The 18,453-nt window shown below is 34.1% G+C and overlaps 1 protein-coding gene across 2 annotated transcripts in view; it reads right to left on the minus strand.

Moving 5' to 3' along the window:
* Window positions 1–18,453, minus strand: part of Magi2 (membrane associated guanylate kinase, WW and PDZ domain containing 2) — a 1,283,222-nt gene that overhangs the window by 449,915 nt on the left and 814,854 nt on the right. For both annotated transcript variants that reach the window (XM_076862515.2, XM_076862511.2), the window contains exon 4: window positions 4,110–4,325. In XM_076862515.2, coding sequence (XP_076718630.2) covers window positions 4,110–4,325 — 216 coding nt within the window. The remainder of the gene's footprint in view (window positions 1–4,109; window positions 4,326–18,453) is intronic.

Below are 18,453 nucleotides of genomic sequence, written 5' to 3' on the forward strand. Positions count from 1 at the left end.
GATTGCTTTGTCATTTGGGGTCTTTTATTTTCCCAAATAAATTTCATGATTGCTTTTTCTATTTCTATGAAGAATGTCATTGGGATTTTAATAGTAATTGGATTAAATCTTTATAATGCTTTGGGTAGTATGACCATTTTGACAATATTAATTCTGCCTATCCAGGAGAATGGGTGATCTTTCCATCTTCAGAGTTTTTTTTTTCAATTTGTTTCTTTAGTGTTCTGTAGTTTTCATTGTAGAGGTCTTTCACCTCATTTCTTGGATTGATTCCCAGTTTTTTTTTTTTTTAGGCTATTGTGAATGGGGTAGTTTTCCTAATTTCTCTTTCAGTGGATTCATCTCTGATGTATAGGAATGCATTTGATTTATGGGTGTTGATTTTATATCCTGCAACTTTGCTAAATTCATTTATTCTATAAGTTTCTGGTATAATTTTTTGGATCTTCTAGATATAGAATCATGTCATTAGCAAATAGTGATAGTTTGAGTTCTTCTTTACCTATTTGTATCCCTTTAATTTCTTTCTTTTGTCTAATTTCTCTGGTTAGAGTTTTAAGGATGATGTTGAATAGAAGTGGTGAAAGAGGACATTCTTGTCTTGTTCCAGTTTTTAGAGGAAATGTTTTCAATTTTTCTCCATTTAGAATTGATGCTGGCCTTGGGTTTAGCACATATAGCATTTACAATGTTGAGATATATTCCTACTATCCCTAGTTTTCTAGTGTTTTGAACATGAATGTGTGCTGTATTTTGTCAAATGCTTTTTCTCCATCTATTGAGAAGATCATATGATTCTCGTATTTAAGTCTATTAATAAGATAAATTATGTTTATTGATTTCTATATGTCGAAACAACCCTGCACCCTTGGGATAAACCCTAGTTGATTGTGGTGTACTATCTTTTAAAATATATTTTTGTATGAAATTTGCCAGAATTCTGTAGAGAATTTTTGCATTTATGTTCATCAGGGATTGGTCTGAAATTTTCTTTCCTTGTTGTGTATTTGTATAGTTTTGGCATCAGGGTAATATTAGCCTCATAGAATGAGGCTAATATTCTATTTCATGCAATACTTTGAGGAGTATTGGTATTAATTCTTTTTTAAAAGTCTTGTAGAACTTGGCTGACAATCATCTGGTCCTGGGCTTTTCTTGGTTGGTAGGCTTCTGATGGTGTTCTCTATTTCATTACTTGAAATTGGTCTCTTTCAATTGTGTATAACCTCCTAATTCAGTTTGGGAAGGTCATATGTCTCTAGAAATTTGCTGATATCTCAATAGTTTCTATTTTATTGGAGTATACATTTTCAAGATAGTTTCTAATTATCTTCTGTAATTCAAACATGTCCGTTGTGATATTTCCTTCTTTATCTTGTATTTTAGTAACTTGAATTTTCTCTCTTTTTCTCTTTGTTAACATGGCCAGGGGGGTATCTATTTTATTTATTTTTTTCAAAGAACTAACTATTTATTTTGTCAATTTTTTGAATTGTTTCTTTTTTTTTCAATTTCATTGATTTCAGCTCTGATTTTAATTATTTCCTGTTTTCTACTGCTTTTAGTATTCATTTGCTCTTCTTTTTCTAAGTCTTTGAGATGTAGTGTTAGTTAGGTCATTTATTTGTTGACTTTTAATTTTTTTAATGAAGGCACTCAGTGCAATAAACTTTCCTCTTTGTACTGCTTTCATAGTGTCCCAGAGAATTTGATATGTTGTATCTATATTCTCATTTACTTCTAAGAATTTTTTTATTTCATCCTTGATTATTCCTACTATCCCTTCATCATTCAATTATGTATTATTTAGTCTCCATTTGTTACATTTTTTTATCTTCCATTTTTTTATTTTATTATTGATTTCTAATTTCGTTGTGATCTGATAGAATGCAGGGTAGTATCTCTACTTTTTTGAATTTACTAAGAATTGCTTTGTGTTACAAGATATGGTCTATTTTAGAGAAGAAGCCATGTGCTGCTGAGAAGAAAGTATATTTGCTCATTGATAGATGAAATATTCTATATATGTTTGTTAAGTCTAAATTACTGGTTGTATTACTTAGTTCTATAGTTTCCTTATTGAGTTTTTGTTTAGAAGATCTGTCCAGTCGTGTTAGAGTCACCCAGTATTATTGTGCCGTGGTCTAGACAAGGTTGCCAAAAACATTCCTGGAGAAAATATAACCTATTCAACAAATGGTGCTGGCAAAACAATCTGTAAGTAATAAAATGAAATTAAACCTCTATCTCTCACCCTGCGCAAAAGTCAACTCAAAGTGGATCAAAGACTTAGGCACTAGAACAGAGACCCTGAGCCTAATAGAAGAAAAAGTACACCCAAATCTTCACCATGTCGCCCTAGGATCTGATTTCCTTAACAAGACCCTAAAGTTCAAGAAGTAAAATCAAGAATCAATAAATGAGGGGATGGGGTTGTGGCTCAGTGGTAGAGTGGTTGCCTAGCATGTGTGAGACACTGGGTTCACTTCTCAGCACCACATATAAATAAATAAAGGTCCATCAACAACTAATAAAATATTTTTTAAAAAGAATCAATAAGTTATATGGATTCAAATTAAAAAGTTTTTTCTCAGCAAAGGAAATAATAAATAATGTGAGGAGAGAGCCTACAGATTGGGAGAAAATATTCACTACATGCACCTCCCATAAAGCATTAATCTCTAGGATATATAAAGAACTCAAAAAACTTAACACCAAAAAAACCCACAAATAACCCAATCAATAAATGGGCTAAGGAAATGAACAGATACCTCACAGAAGAAGAAATATAATCAATCAATAAATATATAAAAAAGTGTTCAACATCTCTAGCAATCAGAGGAATGCAAATCAAAACTACTCTAAGATTTCATCTCACTCCAAACAGAATGGCAATCATCAAAATACAGAGAATAAAAAATGTTGGTGAGGATGTAGGGAAAATGGTGCACTCATATATTGCTAGTGCAACTGAAAATTGGTACAACCACTATGGAAAGCAGTATGCAGATTCCTCAGAAAACTTGGAATGGAACCACGTTTGACCCAGTTATTCCACTCCTTGGTTTATACCCAAAGGACTTAAAATCAGCATACTACAGTAATGCAGCCACATCAATGTTTATAGCAGCTCAATTCACAATAGCTAAACTATGGAACCAACCTAGGTGTCCTGAAATAGACGAATGGATAAAGAAAATGTGGTATATATATTCAATGAATTATTACTCAGCTTTAAAGAAGAATGAAATTATGGAATTTTGCTAGTAAATGAATGGAGTTGAATAATATCATGCTAAGTGAAATAAGCCAATCCCAAAACACCAAAGGCCTAATTGTTTTCTCTAATATGTGGATGCTAATTCACAAGAAAGAGGGGAGTATTAGAGAAGAACAGAGTTACCTTAGATTAGGTAGAGGGAAGTATAGTAGGACAAAACAGACATTATTACTTTATGTATATATGTGACTGCATGACCAATGTGATTCTACAACATATACACTCAGAAAAATGAGAAATTATATCCCATCTATGTATGATACATCAAAGTGCATAAATGCATTATACTGTCATGTAAAAAAAATCGATGTCACAAAAATAGAAGGAAAGGGACTGGGGTTGAGACTCAGTGTAGAGCACTTGCCTAGCATGTGTGAGGCCCTGGGTTTGATTCTTAGCACCACATATAAATAAATATATAAAATAAAGGTACTGTGTCCATCTACAGCTTAATTTTTAAAAAAAAAAAAATAGAAGGGAGAACAGCAGAGCAGCTGAACAGGATCACCAGAAGAAAAGCCAGGAGGGAAAGGGGATGTACTGGGGAATGAAATGGAACAAACTATGTTATGTGGATGCATGAATATGTCACAATGAACTCCATCATTATGTATAAATATAATTCCCTAAAGAAAACAATCAAAATAAAATATAACATCACATCACAAAAATAAAAAACACGTCTCTCAAAAAAATATCATCTTCCCCCTTTAAAGATAATTGCAGTATATTAACACCTGAACACACACAGATTCAACAATATATGAAATATATATTTCACACCTAAAATGAAAAAGTGATGAATTTCTGAAGAATACGAATGACCAACCTGGCGTTACTGCGACTCCGTTTCCATTGACCACAGGCCTTTCCTCCTCCTCCTCCTCAGGAGGCTCTATACTTGCTTTCTCCATGTTGCTCACTGACTTATTTCTCTTCCGTTTTCCTTCGGCACTTGGAGTGGCTCCTGGAAGTATCTGGTCTGTTACATTTAATAATAATGGTGCTGGTTCAGCTGGAGGCTTTGGGGTACCGTAGTAATTGTCTGCAAATGATATCCAAACATTCTGGAGTTAAGTTTTTCTCCAACTGCTTGCATAACTTGTACAAAATTAAAATCATTTTGACAAATTTTGATTCAATCTAATATATATATGGGCAGACATATACACGTATGTGGTTTTATGTCCTTTGTTGTTTCTACTGTATTGGGCTTTAATGCATAAAGACATAGATCTATTTTCATTATCACCTTTGTATTGAAACGAAATATAGTCTCATGCATTATTCCCAAATGGTACAGTTAATTTCAAAATTATTCAAGTGATTTTGATGACAAGACTCGAGTATAAACTTTTAATGATAATTAGGTTAAGAGTCCATGTAGGGGCTGGGGTTATGGTTCAGTGGTAGAGTGCTTGCCTATCATTCTGAGGCACCAGGTTCCAGCTTTAGCACCACATAAAAATAAATATAATATAATAAAATAAAGGTATTGTGTCCCTTAAAAAAGGAAAGAGTCCACGTGACTTTTTTTTTTTTTTAAGTCCCACACTGTTTTAGAGATGTAAAGCACCTTGTGCTTTTCTGCGGCTTCCAAGGAGCTGTGGCTGTTGGCCTTGATATGTGCAGTACCCTGCTCAGAGCTGTAGCTTCATGCCAGGTGTGTGGTTCCCGTGACTGCTGACAGTCCTGCAGCTCTAATCATTCTCCATATCACCACAGCTTGTTCCCATAGCTCTGTTATCTGAGATATGGAATCAATTGTTTTCCCAATCAGTCTGGGAGACTTAAAAGAGAGACTAATTCTTATTTATCTCTATAATAACAACCTGGCACATAAATAAGCATGGGATTTGCCTTTATATGTTCAAGACAAATCACTTATTTAAAATATTCTAAAATTTTGATTGATAAAGAACAGTGGTATTGGGCTGGGGATGTGGCTCAAGCGGTAGCGCGCTCGCCTGGAATGCGTGCGGCCCGGGTTCGATCCTCAGCACCATATACAAACAAAGATGTTGTGTCCGCCGAGAACTAAAAAATAAATATTAAAAAAATTAAAAAAAAAAAAAAAGAACAGTGGTATTGTTTGTAAAAACGAATCTCATACTTTTAACATCAACTTCAAGCCCATGTTGTTCTTTTTGGTTAATTGAGTAATTTATGCACTCATTTGCTCACTCATTAAAATCTTTATTACTACTGACTCTGCACCCAGGTACTCCAGGATGTATTTGTGGGAAAACAAGGACTATAAAAAAATCTTTTTTTCCCAAGGCATTCAACAGTCTGGTGTAGAAAATCAAATTTGACGCCATACAGATAAGTATTATAATAGGAAATGTATTTAGCACTGCATCAAGGAGATATAGAGGAAGATGGAACACACTTCAATTTCTGCAGAGGTCATTGATGGTATCTGGGAAAGCAGAGTGCTGTGAAAGAAACAATCCTGAACTGGAAGATGTGGGATCTAGGCTTTTCTACAGAACTAAACTTCAAGTAGTTTACTTAACCTCAGTAGGGCTCAGATTCTCTATCTATAAAAGGGGAATAGCAATAACTGTTAAAATCACTTGTGTTCTGGATTGTAAACAACCAAAACATATTCCACTTAGGTTACACACAAGAGTGATTGCTGAGGAGATAGGCGATGGCTGTTAGTCTCAGGAGACGGAGGCAGAGGCCATTTTATTTTCCACAAATTTCATCTGTGGGATCTCCCCACGGGGAAAGGGCTTTGGGATGCTGGGCAGGCAGAAATAACAACATTCCACTCCACTTGCCTTCCTCACTTGGTTGTTATCGAGATGAAGTCAGAATGCATGAGGAAGAGCTTGTAAACTGTAAAAGTGCAATGTTTTTAATGGCAGTGTGACCTCATGCTGGCATGAAGTGAGCAAATATCCTGAAGAATGGCCATGCTACCAGTGTTCTTGCTCATTTTTTTAGATATTCACAGTTGTAAGAGTAATGTAAGAAAAGATTTTTACTTTGTAAAGTGGTTCTTATAAATGCATGTGATAGTGGGTTTTTTTTTTTTTTTTTGCTCCATTATAGACTCTGCAAAGTGGACAGTGTACATTTTGCTAAAAGTTACTTTTTATTTTGATTTGGAGAATTTCACATGCATCAAATCCTTATATGTAACAGTCAAATTCTGAGCCAAACAGAAATCACTAGCTGCTCCAAGAAGTTAATCAATTATTATATGTCAGTATTCCTAAGGGCTAGCAAAATTCTCAGTACACTGCTCTGCTTTCTGTGGAATCTTAATATATACTTATCTAATAAACATAATGTAAAAACCAGTAAATAACCCTCATATATCTCAGTAAATGATATAATTTTAATAGTATTCTGAATCTTTAATGTCTTTAAATATACATATTTCTAAGAAAAACAGATCACACTTCAGTGTTTCTTAATTCATTTGTGTTTTAAGTTTTAAATTTCCCTGAAGGAACTGGTGTGATGGTGCATATCTGTAATCCCAGTGATTGAAAAAGCTGAGGCAGGTGAACTGTAAGTTTGACGCCAGTCTCAACAATTTAGTGAGACCCTGTCTCAAAAATAAAAGAAAGCCATCTCTTATCTCTTCAGCACATCACTCTTGTGTTTAACTTAAGTGGATTATGTTATGGTTGTTTAAAGCCCAGAACACAAGTGACTTTAACAGTTATTGTTATTCCCCTTTTATAGATAAACCAAGCTCTTCTGAAGTTAAGAAAACTGCTTGAAGTTAAGTTCTATAGAAAAAATTAGATCCCACGTCTTCCACTACAATTTACTGAGCTGCAGATGTGCCTCAGTGGCAAAGTGCCCCTGGGCTCAATCCACAGTACCAAAAAAAAAAGAAAGAAAGAAAAGAAAAGAAAAAGAAAAAAATTCCCAAAAGTAAATAATTTTTTTTTTAAAATTAGAAGTAAATGCATATCATGGATTAAGCTAAATATTAAATAATAGATCCTGATGAATTTTATTAAGTAATTATACCTATTGGCATCATGTGCCAATGCATATAGTAATAGTCTTTTTCCACAACTCTATTCATGAAACTAACAGATTAATTTTTTGTATGTAAAATTGTATGAATTGTATGAATCATTGGGTAAGACATTAGATTATCTTCATTAGCAAAAATATTAGCTTAAAAGTGGTACAGAAACAATCCATACAGTTACTACAGAGAGAAATACATTTCATGGGGAATAATCTATTATACCAAAGCAAGATTTTTATCCTATTGCATAAGGAACACTCAGAGAAACAGTAGAAGAATCAGCCAAGCCAACAGGTATCTAAGCCAGTGAAATTACTCTTGAAGTGTATATAGCTTCATATACAAGAATAAAAAGTGCCTTTAAAAAGTTATATCAGCATGTTTTCAAATATCAAACTGTTTTAAAATATAATTTGAAAATATTGTCCCACTAAGAATAAAGTGATCCTATGCATAGTGTCAGGATTTAGTGAATGTAGAAGTCTCAAAAAACAAGCAAACTACCCCCCACCACCCGACCCCCAACAAAATAATGTGATGGTGAACAGTATTGATCTTGATGAAAAAAACCTGAATATGAATTCCCTCATCTAATCTTTGTGTCCCTTAATCTCGCTTCCTCTTAATATCCTTAAATCGACTTTGCTAAATAAAACAGGAATGCAGCTGTAAAATGACAACAGTAACAAAGCAACTATAAACTGGGCAAGGTGGTACAAGCCTGCAGTGCCAGCACTCAGGAGGCTGAAGCGGGAGGATCACATGAGTCCAGGAGTTCCAGACCAGCTTGGACAACATAGTGAGACCCCACCTTGTAAATGATAATAATATTTTTAAAAAGTGACAATAACTATTATTAATATTATTCCCAGAACTACAATTTACTGAGCTGGATGCTGTAATGGGCATTTTACATATGCACTCTTGTACCAAATGTGAATTAGCATTCCTCTTATGCCACAGTGTTGCTATAAAGGTTAATGACAATGAGAGGATAAATGGCATGACTGGATCACAGCAGATGCTCAAGATATGGTGACTACTTTTGCCACTTATTCATCACCAGACAATATGAAGTCATTCTGCCTCTGCAGTTAAGAAGATATGGACCCTGAGAAATTAAACTTTCTCAATACTATACATGAAGCAAGTGGAAAGTCTAGACCTGTTTAAGAGGGGGAAGTAGGGGAGTGTGACACATTTGCATCCTGCCCAGAACTCATGCTAAAAGACTTCATTCCAAGCCCCAATCAATGAGCACAAATGTATCAGTTTCTAAAGGGAAAGGCAATCTTGCTGCCAAATCATACTACAGGAACATTTCGGATGATTTTTGTCTCTTCCCTCTTCCAAGAGTAAGCAATGTGCATACTTTGAAGAGGAGGTAGGAATAAATAAGTTTTTCTGAACCTTCACTGAATATGTTTGTAAAGAATGACCTATATATACATCAGCAGTTTCATTCGACTTTAAAATCAAATTCTATTAACTTACTATGATCTTAAAATGATACATAAAATTATCTACTTATTTCTGTCATATTGGGATAATCTGTGAACTTACACAGCCTTATTTTTCATCAATGACTGGAAAATTAAAGTGACAATTATTTGAGGAGTCCAATTTATTCTTCAGCTAAGCACTTATGCGTGAATTTTTTTTCATAAAGATGTGGCTATAAGAAAGTATAACAGGGTGAATGCACTTATTTCTAATATTATAAAATGGAAAAGCTCTTATAAATTTAAGTAAAAAGAATAATCCATAAAATGTTAATAATTTATTTTATAAAAATAAAAACATTTAATAAGTGCCCATTTACACTGGACAGTGACCTACTAATTCATTGCAAAGGGAGAGGAACTAAAATCCATGACACTGTTATGAACTCAACCCATCTAAAGCTGCCCTTGGAAAACCTAATCCCTAGCTCTCTTTTAGGAAGATCCATTCCAGCCCATCAGAAGGAGATGAGAGCAACATTCTAATAACTTCTTCACATACTGTACTAGAAAACCTTACTCCATTGCTTCCCACACCTGGAAAAATAAACAAACTGGGTATGGCAATGCATGCCTGTAATTCCAGTGGCTCAGGAGGCAGAGGCAGGAGGATCACAATTTTGAAGTCAGTGTCAGCAATTTAGTGAAAAATTACTTACAATTTTTTCAATGTAGGTAAAATTACTTTCAACTTTTTCAATGTATGTCTCAAAATAAAAAAAAATATGTATGAAAAAAAATGGCTGGGGATGTGGATCAGTGGTTAAGTGCCCCAGGGTTCAATCTCTAGCACCCCCCACCCTAAAAAACCAACAAAACAAAACAAACAAGCAAACAAAACAAAAAAACACAATTTACCACAGAAGTCTTAGTCTGAGAGAATTTTTAAACCATGTTTTTGTCTTCCAAAGGGTCTACACACGTTGATTTTAACCATGAGGCTCGGGGTGAAAAAGGAATAGGAAACCACCTAATAGGATCCCTTCTTTGGATCCTCAGGTTTTGTTGAATAGTAACAGATAGCAAAAGAGTTTTTCCTGCAATATAACATATTCTTTAGACTTTTAAATTCTGATATTATGACAAAGAGTAGGAAAGACATTACAAATTAACTTTAGGAATGAGGAAAAAAAATGAATTTATTTGAAACCTGTCCCATAGCCATTAAAAATAAAAATACTACTAGGGAACTGATCACTTTGAATTGTGTTCACTAGAAGAAAGATGAACACCTGCAGGAATGGCAGGGGCTTGCACAAAACACATCCATCCCAGAATCTGCAGACAGCTTTAAGGACAGATCCTCATGGTGGGAATGATGTGTAGCAAAATTTAAGTGACTCAGAATCTGACCATAAATGAAGCAAACAGTTTGATACTTGGCCTTCTTGATGGCACCTGTACAATTTGACTCTGACATTAAATGGAGAAGGCAGTTTCCCATCCAATCATAACCAATTTTATTAGAAAACCTGCCAGATCATAAGTAAACAATCATTTGAATCCACAACCAGATATTTAGATTTATAGTAGCAGAAATGGATATAAAAAGAGAGGATTCTAACTAAATTCATACTTAAGGATGCGTTTAACATTTAAACAAGAGGTAGTAATAGTTGAAACCAGCACCAAACTTCATTCTAACTCATGTCAGACGTGGCAAGAATTAGTCAGATGGCTACATTTAGTAAACTAGATATTTTATAAGTACTAGAGTAAATATAACACAGCAAATATTATATTTTTCTAAAATTGCATTCCCTCAGAGAAAATCAGATACAAATTCTTGCTTTAGAATGCTTTTGTCAACTGATTTTTGAAGTTATTTTAGTAAGCAATTCTGAGGCTTAAATTTGGGTCTGGAAAAAAAACAAAAAACAACCCAACATGTCATTTCCTCATCATGTCATATATAGTTAGTAGCTTAAAACCAAGATGTAGAAACTCCCTAACCTCAAAAGATAAGGTCTTTTTCTTTTGTGGTAAAAAGCATTAATCTTGCATGAGCTAGAAATAGGGAAAACACCAAAATAATATTTTGTGGAGGATATTTATATCAAACAATATACAATTGGATCTTAAAAAATTCTTGTTAATTGTAACTTTCAAATTGTGCACAATTGTACAAAAGTGTAAATATTTCTATTTTCTTATACATGAAATTGAATTATTCTGTAAGAAACTCAACCTAAGAATTTTAAATTACGTTAATGCTGATTTTACAATAGTTTGTCCCCATGACATAATTCTAAATTTTACTGTCTCACTTTACACATCCATACTCAACAGAAAGTCATGCAGATAGTTCAATTTGACTAGCAGTTTTTGAAGCTTTGCAACTACTCAGTGGTCCTTTTGACAGAACATCCCCTTAGACATGTTAGCTAGTATGCACAGGCACAGGATAATCATTGCTAAATCTATTAGTCCATGGGCTGGCTAAATTAGGTGGTTCATTCATTTAAAGGAAATCAGATACTCTGCCCTGCAGTGACTACTCTTCAGGCATTATCAGAAGAGTTCAGAACAGTTCCCATTTCCACCAAATAACATACATAAAGAAATTATGCAAGGAAATCCTCAAGAGACCAGAAAGAAGTCACATTCGATTTTTCAATGTCAAATATACATCTGCTTTTAAAATAAAGCATTTGAACATTTATAATTATAATAACAAGAAATTTTAAAAAACACTTTAAAGTATATCACATTTATCAAAAGCACATCACATTTAAATAATATTGAATTCTTTTTAAAATAATATTAAATCCTTTAGAGGGGCATTGTCTAGAAAAAATAATGTGAGCACAGATATGAGCTACATATGTAATTCAAAATTTTCTAATTACCTACATTGAAAAAGTTGAATGTAATTTTAATAATATTTTGCTTTGCCCAACACATTATTATTTCTCTGTATAATCAACATAAAGTTATTAGTGCAATAGTTTACTTTCATCGTATCTAATCTTTCAAATTCAGGGTATAGCTTATACTTGCAACATATTTTAATTTGGACAAGACCTCTTTCATATGTTCAATAGCCACATGAAAGTAGGAGCTATGATACTGGATAGAATGGCCCTCGATAATTCTCTTAGTGTCAAATAACATGTTAGGTTACTCTATAATCACCTGAGTAACTAATTTTCTCATAAATGATGAATTAAAATCCGTTTTAAAATGACTGAAAACATTGAGTAAATAACAAAATACATTTATGATTTTAGGTGACATTGTGTCAATGATATTTCTCTTGTTGGATTGCTTTGCTACACTGAATATATGTAAAATATTAAGCATCTAACAGATGTCCATTTCTTAGTGAGACTTTTTCACCTGCTTCCTGATCATACATTTTGTCACTTTATCTAAACTTGAAAAATTTACTTTTAACTTTATTATCAAGATCTAGGTTAAAAGGTTAAATATAAATGAATGTTTCAAGTAAAAAAATGTAAGTATGGACTTGTGTGAGGAGTATTAGGACTTTATAATTAGTTATAACAGAAGTAGAGGAATTGCTGACTTGTGGCAATAGAATAAAAGCAGAAATTCATATTCCTATTTTTCTCTTTTATGGATCACCTCATATTACATTCTCAAGTTAGACTCCATAGTGTTCAATACCCAGTGCCTCACACCCTCCTCTCACAAGTCTACTTTCCCATATCACACTTCTAACAATTCCAGTTTTCTTCTTCTTCCATACATTATATGTGTACCATTTCTTTTGGGTCTTGCTAAGTTAGTGAGTTACCATCAATAAGCTATTTTGAACTATGATATAAATGACTATAAATGGCTCAGTAGATCCTACATAATGTTTGTATTTTAACAGGATTGCAGATGGTAATCCAAAATGTTAATCATAGAATATGGAAAGTAACTAGTCAACTAGTGGGGGAATATATTTTTCAAAAGAGTATAGTGCTCCTCAAATCACAGTACAGTTGTCATTCTGCCTAGTCAGTGTACCTCGCAGGGTGGATAGAAGACTCTACTCTCTCAGGGAACCCATGCAAAATGTCCATGTACATGTTTTTGGAAACCAGTATTCAGAAAAAATAACTTATAACTCCAGTTAGAAATAAATTGATAAGTCTGGCTTTTTCAGTGGACTTACATTTGTTATTAACATAATTAATAATTGTTTAAGATTTTTAAGTGTCTAGTGAGCAGATGATTAAAAGAAAGTCTCTTCATGGATGAGTAAATAAGAAAGTAGAAGTGAAATTTCAATGAATTTATAATCACAAAGCTTAGCAGATTCTTATGATAGTCATCTTAATTAAATTTACTTCTTCAAAAATTGATAAAGGAAACTGAACCTTTCAAGGACAATATTATGTTTCTCAAACAACATTTATAGCTTGTCATAAAACTTCATTCTCCCAATGGAATTATTAACTATGGTACTGAAAAAAAATTACTGCAATATTAGGAGACCTCTAAAACTTTCTTTTCTCACTGCTATGCAAGTAGTGTACCCAGGAAAATTTTTGATTAATCTTAATTTGATTGCTGGTTAAAGACTAAAGAAATTTGCCAAATATCAAATCTCTAATCCTCAGTTGCTAATAAAGTTCTGGGAAAAAAAACAATAAAAAAGAACATTATTTCTACTTGAAGAATTTGTTTGCTAGATTTTTCCCAAGCCTGGTATTCTGTGCAGAGAGGATTTAGAGTTCTATTGCAGAGGTTACCACTAATCTCCCCAAAGACTTTGGATTACATATTAAATTCCTGTGAACCTTGTTTTCCACATTTATGAAATTATAGATAGGATCATATATCTAAAGTATTTTTTATCCCAAAATTATATAATGAAAATTTTTTTAAAAAATGTAATTGCACCAGGAATGATGACACATATCTGTAATCCCAGCTACTAGGGCATCTGAGGCAGGAGAATCATGAATTAGTTCTAAGTATGTCTCCCATAGGGTGTGAACTATGGTTACTTTGTGGAAGGCTGTATATGAGACATTCCAACTTTATATTTTAGTCTATGTGGCACCTTAAAATTTCCTCCCTTTTATTTTAGAGGCAATGTTTTCACTGTGATTATCTTGTGATCTGTGAGACATTTAGAAACAAGTCCTACATGGTTAGAGTATGGCTATAGTTAGTAGCAATTTAGATGTAAGTAGTACTAATCCATAAGCCAGAAAAACAACAACCAACCCAGAAAGCTGAACAAGACAAGGGTTTTGGATTTCTAAACAAAGGATCTGTCTGCATGAAGCTAGCAAGCCTCAAATAATCCAGATTCCCACCCTGAATCCCCTTTACTCACTACCTGTGAAATTCAACATCATGATAAACTCTGTCAGAACTAGTGGTACTTTATACCTTAGGCTCTAGAAAATAACTATTAGTTCTTCAATCATATTTTATTGCAGAGGGCTCCCCTGTTCCTCAGATTTTCACACTGTAGCTTTGCCTTTTATGACATCCTCTAATTCTGTAGTAAGTTATGAAACTCAGGAATAAAAATTTATTATAGAAAATTTATTGAATTGATGAGAGAAGAGAACTAAAGGAATAAATATGTGCATGAAAAAAATAATGAAATGAAATTAAAAATAAAGGGGAGGAGGGTGCTCTGTTTCCAGTGTGGTCTGCATATTTTCTGCTTCTAATTCTGGGGACCTGGTGGAGTCAGGGAAGGAACAGCTTCCCCAGACTCAAGTGTCTAAACTGAGCTTAGAAAAGTAAGTGAAGTGAAGAAAGATTAGGCCTAGGGGATGCAGGAGGGAAGAAGTCTGAGGGAGCAAATCTGCAAATCCTTGAATCTAGAGCCCTAACCCTTGGAAGAAATAGAAGAAGAATATGTGGCTGGAGCCAGAACATGGGGGAAGCATTTAAGCTTGAGATAATACGGTGCCTACTAGACTTTGCTAAAAATATGGGTCAGTTCCCCTCAGAAAACAAACAAAACAACAACAATGAAAAACCACTGCAGGTTTTTAAAACCATGCAAATTTGTTTTTAAAGTAGCTTGCCAGAATGTAGAATGGATTGGAGGCAACAAGAGGGAAAGTCCCGAGGCCAATGAGAGGTCTACTGCAGTGGGGTAATGATGGTGGCTTGGGCTAGTGAGAGGTGATGGTTACAGTGGTACTCTGATATCAAGGGAAGAAAATTAAAAAACGGAATATTGTTTAGTTAGAAACAAGATTAGCTGCTTGCACATGAAGAATGGTAAGCTTTTTCATGATGACCTCCTCTTTCTCTTGGGAATAGACCATTATCCTAAATTTTCTCCTAATAATCATGATTTTTTTTAATAAAAGATGCTGTGATTTAGTATGCCCAGGTTAAAGGATGGTCATCCCCCCATGCAGAAACATTAGATATTCCTATTAATCTTAATTTCCAAAAGAATACTCTTGAGAAAAGTTCTTCACAAGCATTCAGGCACCAATTGGTGGCTCTATGACAGTTTATTTATATTTCTTCTTATACTCCTTCCATTTTATTGGAAGTATTTGTTTAATGTCTGAATAGCTCTAAATTTTACCTTCTCAAAAGGAGTCACTTATCATTTAGGTCTGTTTCCCAGCCTCTAGAACAACATTGGCACATGGTCAGTGCCATTCTTATCTCCTAGCTGTACAAAAATAGTGGAGTGGATTTGGTCCACAAGCTACAGGTTATCAACCTATGTAGTAACCAATTGCCTCTCAGAATTTTGCAGTCATAGCTGTCCTTTCATTAACTGAGCACTTAAAATCTTCCCAGCAAATAACCAATTTAGATAAACCTATTGTCTTCAAGGAACTGAATTCAGAAGAGAAACACATTAAAAATTAATCAGGTGAATGAGTAAGATAAATAAAGGACATAACCAGTGCAATATAAGAGAATAAAAAGAGAGAATTACTTTACACAGTGTGGGTTAGAAAGGCCTATCTGAGGAGATGCTATTTAAACTAAGATGAAAATGTACCCACTGTATGAAAAGCCAGAAAAACATTACAGCCCAAAGAATAGAAAGCATGATGATGTCCCTGGGAAAGGAAAAGGTTGGTGTATACAAGGACTGATGAAAGTCAACATGACTGAAACATTGTGAGTAAGGAAGAGAGGGTAGGATCTGACCCTGGAAAGATAGGAAGCAGACTGTGCAGTCTTGTCAGCCAAGCAAAGGAATTTGGTTGACATATTAGATAGGAGAGTAACATTATTTTATTGAAGGTTTTTAAATGTTATTTATTCATGTTGCTCTGTGGAAAATAGGTTGGAGGGGTCTAAGAGAGCAGGAAGGTGGTTTGGAGAATGGATAAGAAGTGTGCCTGGGTGTGTATGTGAGATAGAGAGATAGAGGTAGAGATAGAGATAGGGACATAGAGATAGAGAGATGTGAGTCAATCCTAAGCACATATCTGATATTATTAAAACTGAAGACTTATAGAAAAAAGCAAAAACCTTGGGAAAACAAAATAATTTCCCAAGACCAAATTGATAATCCCATGAACAAATTTTAACAAAACATTCAACTAGAGAACATAAAACGTGTTCTCCAGTTTGAAAAAAAATGAGATGTGATCTAGATGTAGAACATCTTCAGGAAGAAGAAAAGAAGCATCATTATTCAAAGTGATCCAGCAGCTAAATAAGAATGTTCTTTACCTAAACATGGAGAGGAAAAGGAACTTTGAGTGGGCATGAATAAGGTTTGATGGTTTACTTCATCACAGCAAACAACTAACTAGTCAACCCAGCTTAGTAATGGCACCATGAGAGGAATCTATCACATACCATGACACTATTAGCAGATCTGTCTAAATTGAAATTGAAATGACAATGAAAATTGGCACCCAAGTTACAACCACTACTCAATGTGGTAGGCTGGAATGTATTAAACATCATTTTCTAAAAAGGTATACTGTTAACATTGGGGACATAAACGCTAATTAGAGTAATGACTTCATTCAGCAATTTCCTTTTATGAGGCCATTTGGATCATGTTCTCTCCTCCCTATAAAAGGGCAAATCTTTATTAATTTAGATGATTACCTCACAGGAAATGAATGGTAAATGAAAACACCAGGTCTGACCCACTGTTTCCTTCCCATTACTTCAGGTCACTATTACAGTGATGTAAAGATAAGAACAGTTAAAAGTTTCTTCCACAGCGTTTCCCATGTCTCCACTAATTTACCCCAATAATCTTCTTATGTTCAGAATAGAAAGCTAATGCCATATTTGGAAATTTCACAAAAAAACGAATATTGATTAAGGATGTCAACCATCAGCTTTTTAGTTTATGTCTTTATCTAGAAATACTAGGAATCCATTACTACCAACTAAGGTAGATAATTATTCATGTAAGTTTCCTATTAAGCACTTAAATCATGGCTTAGGAAAAGAAAGAAACCAAAAGTAAATCCTTACACCAATGTAAGGGTTTCATGACATGAACAATGAATAGCCTAAGTGTGACTATGAGTTTTGAGATGCAATCTGTGCTTTGGGCTAGAATCAGCATGTGGAAATTCATGAATTACAAATCTTTCAACAAGGGCCTTTCATGATTCCAGGGACTGGAAATCGCATATGGAACTTTTGACCTAAAGGCCATTGGCTCCAATCTGGCCTAAACTGGTAGTGACTAAAAGTTATTATCCATAGACACAGTTGTTCGGCAACTTCTACAAAATGAATTGGGAGCTTCAGAGTAATTTCCAAGATGTGTCTGTGTCAGGAGCTCATGATTACCCTGTGCCCTCAGGTGGATAGTTTTAGATATGAGGCAAGACACTGACTGAAGGCAGATGCCCCATCACCTTCTAGCCTCGATAAATGGTCTTTTTAGATGAGCAGACATAATTTTCTGGGCAACTGGCAAGAGTGCTTATTACCTCATTGTCATATTTAAAGAGGAGGATACATTTATATCAACTATCATCTCTCCCTCTATCTGTGTTTATGTATAAATAAGATATAACAGATCTTAATGGTAAATTCTTTTTATTAGAGTATCATAATTATACGTAGTAATTAGGTTCATTTTGACAAAATCATATATGCAAGGAATTTGACTTCAAGCCCATTCCCCACCTTTTCTTCCCCTCTCCCCCTGTTCTCTCTCCTCTACTCTATGAAACTTCCTTTCTTCTACATATACATAAAAATGAAATTCCCTTTGGTATCTTTATATATAAATATAACATGATTTTGCTAAATTCTTAATGGGGGAATTCTTGGAGAAGATTTTTGTAAAATAATTTAAACTCTTGCTACTCAAAAGTGTGATCTGCAGACCAGTGACATCTTCCAGAATCAACTGGGAGATTATTAGAACTCCAATTTCTCAAGCTCACTACAGACACAATGAATCAGAAAATACATTTTTCCAAGATCTTCAGGTAATTCAGATGCACAACCAAGTTTGAGGAGTGCAACCTGTCTGAGGATATGTTGTCAACTGCTCACTATGTAAAAACTGAACTAAATAAATATATTATATATTGATGACAAAGATGAAGATCTGAATACTGGTTTTCTGTATCTTGCTTTCATAATCTAGTATCTCAGCTGTTTGTATTACTTATATTTCCACTCATAAAATTACCTATTTGTTGTCTCAATTAGAATTAAGCCCCTAGAGGAAAGAAATCCAACTTAGTATTCCTTTTTTAATCCACTCTATCTCT

Source organism: Callospermophilus lateralis, chromosome 1 (assembly GCF_048772815.1).
Source record: "Callospermophilus lateralis isolate mCalLat2 chromosome 1, mCalLat2.hap1, whole genome shotgun sequence".
Taxonomy (NCBI): domain Eukaryota; kingdom Metazoa; phylum Chordata; class Mammalia; order Rodentia; family Sciuridae; genus Callospermophilus; species Callospermophilus lateralis.